This window comes from Geotrypetes seraphini, chromosome 9 (assembly GCF_902459505.1).
Source record: "Geotrypetes seraphini chromosome 9, aGeoSer1.1, whole genome shotgun sequence".
NCBI lineage: Eukaryota > Metazoa > Chordata > Amphibia > Gymnophiona > Dermophiidae > Geotrypetes > Geotrypetes seraphini.
The window spans coordinates 6,781,192-6,794,136 of record NC_047092.1 but is presented as its reverse complement, the minus strand read 5'-3'; the positions used below and the strand labels follow the sequence as shown (position 1 = coordinate 6,794,136).

General features: G+C 40.7%; 1 protein-coding gene across 17 annotated transcripts in view; it reads left to right on the top strand.

Moving 5' to 3' along the window:
* CELF2 (CUGBP Elav-like family member 2) overlaps positions 1–12,945 on the top strand; it is a 1,015,007-nt gene that overhangs the window by 739,193 nt on the left and 262,869 nt on the right. For all 17 annotated transcript variants that reach the window (XM_033957563.1, XM_033957566.1, XM_033957556.1 and 14 more), the window contains one exon: positions 11,120–11,316. In XM_033957563.1, the coding sequence (XP_033813454.1) occupies positions 11,139–11,316 (178 nt within the window). In that variant the 5' untranslated portion in view covers positions 11,120–11,138. Of the gene's footprint in view, positions 1–11,119; positions 11,317–12,945 lie in introns of those variants that run through there.

Sequence of the window (12,945 nt, the reverse complement as noted above, 5' to 3'; positions counted from 1 at the left end):
AATTCTAAACTGTCTAATACAACTTCTGGGACATAACAATGAGGCAAAGATGACCTGTGTACTTGTACTTGGAACTATGACCTTAAGTGTATTAACAGCTACACTGAGCTAATGTCCGCATCAAACTGACCGTTGTAGCTTCCTGGGTAACTGACCCAACCTCTCGCAATGTAAATTGACCTTGATCTGGCGGAATAGAAAACCTGATTTAACATAGCATAGCATTTCAGTCTTTGAAGATGACCTTTAGTGCATTCCCCCTCCCCCCCCCCCACCCAAATTCTATATAGGTCACCCAACATTGGGCATGCGGGGAAGATGTGTGCACAGATTTAATTAAAGAGCCATTAACAATCGATTATTGGCAACAGAGCTGCATGTGCAACCCAAAAGTGGGGAGGGGGGGATCATAGACGGGTCAGAAGCATTCCAAATATTTAAACCAAACTAAAACTTGAATTTAAAGGCCGTGTAATCTTTATGAGAATAAAGCTCGACTTGGTTTACCTACGGCATTTAATGTAAAGGAGAGAATAATGATTTAGAATATGGTGAATAACCAGGTTTGTCGATGTTTATGGAAGATTTGAAGAGAATCCATTTCTCTCGCCACAGAGGAATATTGTTCCATAGTTCAGTTACTGGTAGTTTGACGATGTTAGCACACGCTATGCACTATGACACCCATCTCTGGGTTTCATACCATTTAGCTTGCACTAATCGTTTGCATGTGCTAAAACAGTGGTTCCTTAAACCTGTCCTTGGGGACCCCCCAGCCAGTCAGGTTTTCAAGATATCCCTAATGAATATGCATGAGGCAGAATTGCATGCTTTGTCACCTCTATTATATGCAAATCTGCCTCATGCATATTCATTAGGGATATCTTGAAAACCTTACGGGCTGGGAGTCCCCCTGGACAAGTTTGAGAACCGCTGTGCTAAAGCAGTTAACTCCTGTTGATGAATTCCCTGTCTGCAGTTTTTGTTTTTGTTTTTGCTTGCATTTGTTTACTGCAGATTCCGTTGGATTTTCTTTTTGTGTGCTTCTTGATGAATTCCCTGTCCCTTAATTGCATATATTCGTAAGTGGCATAACTTTTCCAGCAACCAAGGACTGGATTCACTAACCTGCCCAATCGGGTCCCAATCCCGGCAGGTCCGACTGATTCAGTAAACTTAAACATGCAGATGAGGGCGATCGGAGGAACGCCCCCAACTGCCTGCATGGCTCACGCATGCGCGATCCGCACACATGCGCAGACCATAGGAGCAGTGATTTTTTTTTAACTGTTTTAACTGTTGACTTCGGGGAAACGCCGCCACCTCCACTGACCCCCAACCCGTGTGGCTCCTAAAAGCTGGTCCCGCTTTTGCCAGCTGCCGCCCTCACAAAAAGATAAGTGGAGCCTGTGGTTTTAACCCACTTTAAACCCGCGTGTTAAAACCACGGGCTCGCTGGGTGGGGAAGGGCAGGAGAGCTTCGGAGAAGGGCAGGAGAACGGCGATGCGGCAGGGGAAGATCGAGTCAGAGCAGGGCGGCATGAGAGCGAGCAGCAGAGATAGCAGGGCAGCATTCGGGGCAAGCAGGCAGGAGAGATTGCAGGGCAGGGAGCAGGGCTTCCAGTCGGAAAGACGTTTTCGACTGGTCCCCAGCAGTCGCTTCTTCAGGTGATCGGCCAGCCCAGTCGGATCGGAAATTTGGTGTAGTGAATCGGGTCGCTGTCGAATTTGCATGCGTTTCACCTCATTTGCATGCAAGGATTCCAAGCGGATCGCAGGAGAGGTAAGTGAATCAGGCCGGAGGGAAATTTGATAGTTAAGTGGTACACGATCGGTTTGCGTAGTGAATATAGCCCCAAGTTAGAAATCGTTATGCAGTATGTAACTTGAGTTTTTTAAACCCAGTTTTAATGCTCTTTTTTTTTTTTAAGCAATAAAAATATTTCAGAGAATGTTCTGCTCCATAAAAAGAAGAAAAAAAACCCTGGTTAGGGCGTTTGCATGAAACACGAAAAGAGTGTGAGTGTTTTCAGAATGGTCATTTCTACTGTGGAGGCCCATCTGGTTTGCAGGGCCCCTGTACAGCGCCTGGAAGGTTTGATCATGTTGGGGGCCTTGAACTTGAGGTTAAACTTCTGAAGAACTGCTAGGGAAGAAAGCTGCCGTTCTGAGATCCTTTTCACTTAAAAGAATTGTGTCTGTTGTTCCAAATCACAATGAACAGTGGGGCCGACCGGCCTGCTTTCCAGCCCAGCGCAGTTCTTCGAAGAGAGGGTAGGCGTCCAGTCTGCAGCCAGCTCCTTCATAGCTGGAATATTTTCCATTCTGAACGGCGTGCCGTGCTAACTCAATGCACAATTCACAGATTAATTGCTGACTTTTTGCATTCTTCCCAGGCAGATTGCTGGATCCTTTAGTCTCCTTTTTATGGAATTGAAGTAGAGATCTGCTGTACAGTTACAATGTAACAAGTTCATCAGTAACTTATTGTAGCTGTTCTCACCATAGTGAGATGTTGCCATATTTGTAGCTGTGACTTTTCTCCAGTGTTTAACTTCATGATAAATATTGCATTCCTGCCTTGTATTTCTTTGGTATGATATAATTTAACAGGAGTGAGCACACTTTGTTCGTTTGGCATGCAAATCAACTTGCATATTTAAAAGGGTGTACTATTCATTGTGTTTGTAAGGAAATGTGGATATACAGGGTGGAGGGAACGCAATTCTTCAAAGAACTAAATTAATTAGGCGCAAAAAATTATATGCACTAAGCCGGCATTCTGTAACAGTACATTGGTGCGCATAAGCTATTATAGAAGGATAGTGTAAGGTGGAAATCGCCCCTAGAGTTAGGAACAACCGCTTAAGCCTTCTCTTTTGGGGGGGGGGGTTTCTAAATTTGACAGTCTTGCATGTAAATGACTTGATTCTGTAAAGTGTGCACCAACATATTGGAACGCTCCTGACCAGTCCTTATCTTACCCCCCCCCCCTTTACCATGTTCATGCCCCCTTTTCAGATGCAAGCTATAGAAGTTGGATGCGCCGGTGCCTTAAGTTAATTGAAAGAAGCTATTCGAAATGGCACAGTTGAAGGAACCTACTGATGCCAACATAAACGGTGCCAGAATCCTGACTAGCTTGCTTTATTAGGCTGTGGAATATGAAAGTAGGCATGACCAGTGACAGAAGAGGAATTAGGCGGGCTAAAGCAGCTACCTAGTCACATTTCACGCCAAGATAGCTGCCTGAAATGTAGGCCCAGAAAACCCTATCTTTGCCATGGGATCCTAAAAGTAGACCACAGCTACCATAAACTGATCATGGCAGGGGAATTTATCCCCAATCAGCTGAGCTGGAAGGACTCCCCAAAGCCACGGCTTTGGAGAGTCCTGCCGGCTCCGCTGATGGGGAAATCCCATTCCCCCTGCCATGATCAGCTCAGCTGGCTGCAGTGGACAGGAACACCCCCCTCCCTCCAATTCAGCTGGAGGAATACCCATTCCCTCCTGCCTGACACCTCCCAGCATCCAAAATTGGCAGGAGGGATGCCTACTCCCTCCTGCCTGACACCCCCTACACCCCTGATGCCCCTCAACCCTCAATTCCCCTCTCCAACACCCCCTCCCACAACCCTGTATCTTAAATGACAATCTGGCAAGAGGGATGTCCACTCCCTCCTTCCGGCAGGCCAGCCTAGTCAAAATAGTGGGCCTTCCCCCTTCCCGGTGCATCCTGGAAGGGGCCTGATTGGGGCCAGGTTGGAGGGAACTTAGGCTGATCGGGGATAAATTTCCCTGCTGTGATCAGCTTATGGTAGCTGTGATCTACGGTAGTTTCAGATCACACGCTAAAGATAGGCGGCTGAAATGTAGATCAGGGTTTTCCAGTCCTACATTTCAGCCGCCTATCTTTGCAATCGGGCGTGATTCTGGAACTGGTGTTGTTGTGTGATTGGCGGCTACTTTTAAAGCAGCCGCCGACATGGGCGCCAGTTAGAGAATTCGAGGGTAAGATTATAAAATAGAAAACTTAAATTGTTTTAAAATATGTAGAATAGTGTGGTCCACTCTTTTTCTGACCATATACTATGCTGATATTATTGATTTCTTCTCTTTTACTTTCACACTTTTCTTTATCTCTTTTCTTCTTAGACAGGAGTGTCTGCCCGAGCTTACAATTATATCAGATATTTTTCTGGACAGAGGAGATATAATCTATGATTCAACAATATATATCATATATTATGGCTGATTTACATGTTTTTTCCTTTAATGTGAATGGTCTTAACCATCCCATTAAAAGGAAAAAGATAGCCAATTATGTATCCAATAAACATCCTGATATAATTTATTTGCAGGAAACCCACCTCCTACCCGCTGCTGCCTCGAAATTTCAACTAAAGGGATTTTCAACTCACTTATATTCCCCTGCAACTCATCAAAAGAAAAATGGTGTGTCAATATTTCTCAATGATAAACTATTTCCCGTTATTCACAATTTTAAAATAGACACTGAAGGAAGATGGTGTCTAGTACATGCTGCGATACACTCAACTAATTTTATTTTTCTTAATATATACGGCCCGGTCAAAGACCACCCAGACTTTTTCAAAGAGCTTCAGCTGGCGATAGTTGAATTTGATACTTGTTCTCTGATATTGGGAGGGGACTTTAATCAAATTCAAGATTTATATATTGACAGATCTTCTTCTTGTAAACCCTCCAAATCCAAGTCTTTCACAGCTCTTCATGCTTTAAAGGACGCCTATTCTCTTGTGGATCCTTGGCGCTTGCTTTACCCGAAAGGTAGAGAATACACACATTTTTCACCTCCACATAATACATACTCGAGAATTGATTATTTTCTCTTATCCCCTTCTCTTATTCAAGATCTCACCAATACCATTATACATCCAATCTCTCTCACGGATCATGCTGCCATCTCTTTATATATTTCCATCTCAGCCCCAAATAAGGAATCCCCCTCATGGCGGCTAAACAACGCCTTACTGCTAGACGAGGAAATTATTGAAAAAATCAATTCTTTCACTGCGGAGTTTTTTGAAAATAATTCTAAAGATCCTGAAATTTGCCCTTCCATTGTCTGGGAAGCATACAAAGTAACCCTTAGAGGCGAATTGATTAAAATTGCCTCTTGGAAAAAGAAACAGTCCATGAGAAAGGAAAAAGATTTAGAAAACTCCATCAAAACCTTAGAATTACAACATATGTCTAACCACATACATGACCCAAATACTTTCCAACGTATTCAAAATCTTAAATATGAATATAATACTTTAGTTTCACATATAGCTAGGCGTGATATTTTTATCTCTAACTCTGGTCATTACATGGGAGATAATATAATGGGTCGTCCTTTGGCCAGATACCTTAAAAATAAATCTAAAAGACTACATATAACGGCTATTCAGAATCCATCAGGTCAATTAGTCAAAACCAGATCTCTAATTTCCTCTCAATTTGAAAAATTCTATACTTCTTTATACCAATCTGAATCTACCACTCCTGAAGCAGATATAGACTCATATCTTACCTCCTTAACTCATCCGACCATTCCAGAATCTGTTAAATTGGAACTTGATTCTCCAATAACTATATTAGAAATTGAAACTGCCATATCTTCCTTACCTGCTGGGAAAGCCCCTGGCCCAGACGGCTTCACGAACGAATTCTTTAAGCAATTTCGCACCCTACTAGCTCCTCATCTCCTTAAATATTATGACTTCCTCCACTCCACTCCGGACAAGCAATTCAATTTCACTGAGGCCACCATTGTAGTAATCCCTAAACCTGACAGAGATGACACTTTAGTTAAAAACTTTCGCCCCATCTCTCTCCTCAATTTAGACTACAAGATAATGGCAAAATTACTTGCATTAAGACTTACCAAAATAATCCCACTGCTTATACATAAAGATCAAACAGGGTTCATTAAACAAAGATATATAGGAGACAACCTGCGCCTATTTCACTATATTAACGCTCATGCTAAAACAATGTCAGACCCTGTAATAGGCCTAGCTATTGATGCTGAAAAAGCCTTTGACCGAGTGGAGTGGCCTTTCCTTTTCCGTGTCCTGAAGTGGTATAATTTTGGCCCATTTTTTACAAACTGGATAAAAACGCTATATCATCAACCCACAGCTCGTATTAGGATTAACAACTCTTTATCCAATAAATTTCCCCTCCATAGAGGTACTCGACAAGGCTGTCCTCTCTCACCATTGCTATTTAATTTAGTGTTAGAGCCACTCCTTTCAGCTATACGACAAAGTCCCTCAATTAAAGGTATTCCCTCCTCTGATCGAGATTTCAAATTAGCAGCTTATGCTGATGATGTTTTATTTTTTCTGAGAGACCCTTTACTCTCCCTTCCCAATCTTATTCATATTATCACTCAATACTCCCTCCTTTCCGGATACTCTGTTAATTGGGAGAAATCAGAGATCTTCCCTCTAAATGATAATATACTTCCATCAGATTTGGCTCATTTTCCTTTCTCATGGTCACATGAAGCTGTGAAATACTTGGGGATTTTAATACATAAAGATTCGGTTCATGCTCAAGATCTTAATATATCTAAAGTCAAAAATCTAGTTCTAAACACTACATCTAGATGGAACCCACTCTTTCTATCCTGGTGGGGTAGAATTGCATCCATCAAAATGACTCTGGCCCCTCAAATTAATTATATTCTTTCTATGCTCCCTCTGTTATGCCGGAAATCATTATTTCATTGGCTAAATATGAAAATATCTGAATTCATTTGGAACAAGAAAAAACCTCGAATCGCTCTCGCCAAACTGAAAGCCTCTAAGATCAACGGTGGTCTCAACTTTCCTGATTTCTATCACTATTATATTGCTTCATTAGCCAAATATGGAGCTTACTGGCTCACTAATTCCTCCACTCAAAATCTTCCCACTCAAGATCTTCCTGCCTGGTTTGAAATGGAATGTTTTTTATGTACGCCTTTACACATCTCATGCTTACTAACGGTGTCAATACCAAGGCACTTAAAGAGATACTCTTTATTGGGTGCAACGCAGCATGCTCTTTATCTTATAGATACATTGACTGAAATCTCAGTTAAGGTTAGTCCACTCTTGTCCCTTTGGAACAATCCCAAAATTCAAAATCACGACAAATCTCTATCATGGAAAAGGTGGCAGCGGGCAGGTATATGGTTTGTCCATCAATTGTCTACCCTCAACTCGTTAATTCCATTCGATATACTGTGCTCTACATACTCGCTACCTCCTTCTACTTATTCACAATGGCGTTCTCTCACTGGAGTGTTGCCGTCTTTACATATACGATTTGACTATATGACTTCCAAAAATACTATTTACAACTGGTCTTCTCTGTCTCTACTAAAAGGTAAGGCGATATCATCCTTCTACAGTATTTTAAGAGATCACTCCTTCACTTTTTCACCTCAATCTATGAAGCACTGGGACGCTATACTTACCACTCCGCTTTCTGACATTGATTGGGAGCTTTTCTGGTCATCAACAAATCGCCCGCTTTTATCTTCTAGAGTATCACAATCAATGTACTTCCTTATGTGGCAGGCAATATGGACCCCACTTCGCATGTGGAAAGCTAACTTAAAACAAGACTCTGTTTGTTGGAACTGTTTGAAAGAGGAAGGAACTCTTGATCATATGTTATTTCATTGTACTCTAGTCCGCTCTTTTTGGACCTACGTCTGGAACACCATACAATCTATTACTAACTGCTCAGAAGAAATCTCTATAGACATTATAATCCTTCGATCTCAACACCCATGTTTCACACAATCAAATTGTCCACCTAAACTCATTGATACCATGTTGGTGACTGCCCTCATGCACATTCTAAAAAATTGGAAATCACCCTCGCTATTAGATTATACCTTTTGGTGGAACTCTCTGAGTATGTATCATAGATTTGAATCCTACGCATATGAGAAGAGAGTTACATTCCGAACCTGCATGAACTTGAAATACAACAAATCTCCATGGTCATTCTTAGATTCCTATGTACGCTCATCTTCTTAGACACTCCTGTTATCCTTTTCTTCTCCTCTCTTCTCTCTTTCATTTTTCTTTCCTTTTTTCTTTACTGCTCTCTCTTATCTTTATCTTATATATCCCTTACATACATTTTTAATAATTGGAGCCTTTGCTCCTATACAGTTAAACATAAATTTATATATTTTATATACAGAAAGCTTTATTTTGTTTCTATGTACTTTAAATGATTCTTGTATCCTTTAAAATACTTAATAAAAACTATTGAACTTAAAAAAAAAAAAAAAGAAAACTTAATGTGTTTACGTGTGGATCTGCTGATAAATTACCAATTAATGGTACTTTCCAAGTTTAGTACAGATTAAGGGCCAATTAAGTTATGTATATAAGTGATGGTATTTTATAATTACATGCAGTTTATAGAATAAGGGCTATGTTACTAGAGAATGTGGTGAAAGCAGTTTGCTTAGCAGGGTGTTAAAAAAATTTCAATTATTTCCTAAAAGAAAAGCCCATAAACCATTATTCACATGGACTTGGGGCAAAATCCACTGCTTATTCTAGGATGAGCAACATAAAATCTGTTTCGCTCCTTGGGATCTAGCTAGATACTTGGGACCTGGGTTGGCCACTGTCGGAATCAGGATACCGTCCCTGTATGACAACCCTTATGTTCTTATATGAGCCAATTATAGGACAATAGAGCCATTGTGACATCACTGCTGAGGTTGGCTCTTAGGCATTGGTGGAATGAGGCATTATGACATCACAATCTCAGCTCTGGAATGTTGCTACTCTTTGGGTTTCTTCCTGATACTTGTGACCTGGAATGGGCTTTGAACTTTCGATATGTCCCAGTATGACATAAGAACATAAGAAATGCCTCCGCTGGGTCAGACCCGAGGTCCATCGTGCCCAGCAGTCCACTCACGCGGTGGCCCAACAGGTCCAGGACCTGTGCAGTAATCCTCTATCTATACCCCTCTATCCCCTTTTCCAGCAGGAAATTGTCCAATCCTTTCTTAAACCCCAGTACCGTACTCTGCCCTATTACGCCCTCTGGAAGCGCATTCCAGGTGTCCACCACACGTTGGGTAAAGAAGAACTTACTAGCATTCGTTTTGAATCTGTCCCCTTTCAACTTTTCTGAATGCCCTCTTGTTCTTTTATTTTTCGAACGCTTGAAGAATCTGTCCCTCTCTACTCTCTTTATGCCCTTCATGATCTTGTAAGTCTCGATCATATCCCCTCTAAGTCTCCTCTTCTCCAGGGAAAAGAGACCCAGTTTCTCCAATCTTTCTCTCTCTCTCTTTATATCTCTCTCTCTTTCTCTGTCTATTTCTGTCTCTCTCCCTTTCTCTCTCTCTCTTTCTTTCTAGCTCTCTCTCTCTCTCTCTGTCTTTCTCTCTCTGTCTTTATATCTCTTTCTCTTTCTCTCTCTGTCTATTTCTGTCTCTCTCCCTTTCTTTCTAGCTTTCTCTCTCTGACTTTCTATCTCTCTCTCTCTGTCCCTCTCTACTCTCTCTATGCCCTTCATGATCTTGTAAGTCTCTATCATATCCCCTCTAAGTCTTCTCTTCTCCAGGTAAAAGAGACCCAGTTTCTCCAATCTTTCTCTCTCTCTCTCTCTCCCTTTCTCTCTCTGTCTTTATATCTCTTTCTCTTTCTCTCTCTGTCTATTTCTGTCTCTCTCCCTTTCTTTCTAGCTTTCTCTCTCTGACTTTCTATCTCTCTCTCTCTGTCCCTCTCTACTCTCTCTATGCCCTTCATGATCTTGTAAGTCTCTATCATATCCCCTCTAAGTCTTCTCTTCTCCAGGTAAAAGAGACCCAGTTTCTCCAATCTTTCTCTCTCTCTCTCTCTCTCTCCCTTTCTCTCTCTCTCTCTCTATGCCCTTCATGATCTTGTAAGTCTCTATCATATCCCCTCTAAGTCTTCTCTTCTCCAGGTAAAAGAGACCCAGTTTCTCCAATCTTTCTCTCTCTCTCCCTTTCTCTCTCTCTCTCTCTGTCTATTTCTGTCTCTCTCCCTTTCTCTCTCTCTTTCTTTCTAGCTCTCTCTCTCTGTCCCTCTCTACTCTCTCTATGCCCTTCATGATCTTGTAAGTCTCTATCATATCCCCTCTAAGTCTCCTCTTCTCCAGGGAAAAGAGACCCAGTTTCTCCAATCTTTCTCTCTCTCTCTCTCTCTTTCTCTCTCTCTCTGTCTATTTCTGTCTCTCTCCCTTTCTCTCTATCTTTCTTTCTAGCTTTCTCTCTCTGACTTTCTATCTCTCTCTCTGTCCCTCTCTACTCTCTCTATGCCCTTCATGATCTTGTAAGTCTCTATCATATCCCCTCTAAGTCTCCTCTTCTCCAGGGAAAAGAGACCCAGTTGCTCCAATCTTTCTCTCTCTCTCTCTCTCTCTCCCTTTCTCTCTCTCTCTTTATATCTCTCTCTCTCTTTGTATATTTCTGTGTCTCTCCCTTTCTCTCTCTCTTTCTTTCTAGCTCGCTCTCTCTCTGTCTTTCTATCTCTCTCTCTGTCCCTCTCTACTCTCTCTATGCCCTTCATGATCTTGTAAGTCTCTATCATATCCCCTCTAAGTCTCCTCTTCTCCAGGGAAAAGAGACCCAGTTTCTCCAATCTTTCTCTCTCTCTCTCTCTCTTTATATCTCTTTATATCTCTCTCTCTTTCTCTCTCTGTCTATTTCTGTCTCTCTCCCTTTCTCTCTCTCTCTCTTTCTTTCTAGCTCTCTCTCTCTGTCTTTCTATCTCTCTCTCTCTGTCCCTCTCCACTCTCTCTATGCCCTTCATGATCTTGTAAGTCTCTATCATATCCCCTCTAAGTCTCCTCTTCTCCAGGGAAAAGAGACCCAGTTTCTCCAATCTCTCAGCGTATGAAAGGTTTCCCATCCCTTTTATCAGACGCGTCGCTCTCCTCTGAACCCTTTCGACACGTCTTATGATCTTACCATCACCTTAAGTAAACATGTTTTTGTTTTTTTTTCTTCATATGCTATTGAGTGTTTTTTTCTGTTATTACAGAGCAAGAGAGTTCTGGAGTCATGTAATAACGTATTTACTGTGTTTTGTTGTAGTAACGGCACAGCTAGCAAGATGAATGGAGCACTGGATCACTCAGACCAGCCGGACCCGGATGCCATCAAGATGTTTGTTGGACAGATCCCACGATCGTGGTCAGAAAAGGAGCTGAAAGAACTTTTTGAGCCGTATGGAGCCGTCTACCAGATTAACGTCCTTCGAGACAGAAGTCAGAGCCCTCCCCAAAGTAAAGGTATTGCCCATTTGACTTATTTCATGATTTAGAAACATGGCTTACGTTTGCAGGATTGCCTAATAGTCTGGGCTATGAGATGTCTGCTGTTAAGTAGGATTTAATTTATATGTTATAATTAATAAAGTTCTCCTTTGTTGTATTTTGTCTGTTATAAAAATTTAATAAAATGTTTGAACTAAAAAAAAAAAAATAATAAATAAAAGTAGAGGTTTGATGCAATGTTTTCCAACCAACAGAAGAGATTGTGTCTTTTGAGGCAGGCAGGTTACCCCCGAAACATGGTGCCGGGTTGCATCAGAGTCGATACATTTGTATTCTCAAGCTTCAATTTGATTCAATAAATTTGTTCCGTTAGTTGGAAAATATTGTGTTGGATCCCTGCTATTGGTTTCTTGTGTTCTCCACGTAAGGGTATTTTATGAACCATTTGAGAGAGACGCATCTATGTGGCCTAAAAGAAGGTATCTTCTTAATCTGTACAGATTTACGACCGTGCAGGGTTAACCAAAAGCATTTTGCATTTCGGCAGTGGTGTAATGCAGCATTGCAGACTTGGTTGTGATTCAGAGGTTTGGCTGATAAGCCCCCTCAAAAAAAAAACATTTTTTTAACATAGTTTGTGACTCGTGGTACTGTATGTCTGATTTTTCTTTCAAGTTTCAAGTTTATTCAATCTTTTGATGGATCGCCTATTACAATTTCTAAGCGATGTACATAATACAATAAAAAGAAATAGGAAACTTAACATAATAGTTATATTAACATAACGTAAAAACAATTAAAACTTACTTGAGGGGTAAGGGAAAAGTAAAAGTTACAATTTCGGGTTTCGTAAGAATAAAGGGAAAGAACAAAAGGTAGGGTAAAAGAGGTAGCACAAGGTAACACGAGCACACTTCTTAAGCATTAATACCAAAACGTAAGAAATTTAAATGAACTGTTAAAAGTCGAAAGCATCTTTAAATAAATATGTTTTTAAAAGTTTTTTAAATGTTGTAATATTTTGTTCTATTCTAATAAATTGAGGGAGTTTATTTCACCTTTGTGGACCAGCAACAGTAAATATATCTGCTCTTCTAGTACCTATAATTTTTAGAGATGGAACGGCTAATAAACATTGATCAGTAGAGCGAAGAGATCGCTGTGTTTTGTATGGGATTAGAGATTTGGAGATGAATTGCGGCTCATTAGATGTTAGAGTTTTGAAAATTAGGAGCATTAGTTTAAAAAAGATCCTATGATTTACTGGTAACCAATGTGCATCCATCAGTAGTGGAGACACATGGTCAAATTTTTTAGAATTATAAATTAATTTTATTGCTGTATTTTGAATTATTTGTATCCTTCTTATTTCTTTTTGTGTGATGTTTAAGAATAGGGCATTACAGTAATCAATTTTCGCTATTATAAATGAATGGATTAATATGTTTAGAGAAGAAGGACTGAGAAATTTGGCAATAGATCTTATCTGCCGTAATTTAAAAAAACAATTTTTAATTCTTTCTTTGGTGCTCCTGGCCAATAATAAATTAAGAGAACGCTATCTTGCTCCCTTCCTCTTTGGTGCTGTGCTTCGTTAGGTTCAGGAGTCTGTACGTTTAACTAAAAAAGACGCATGCATTATCT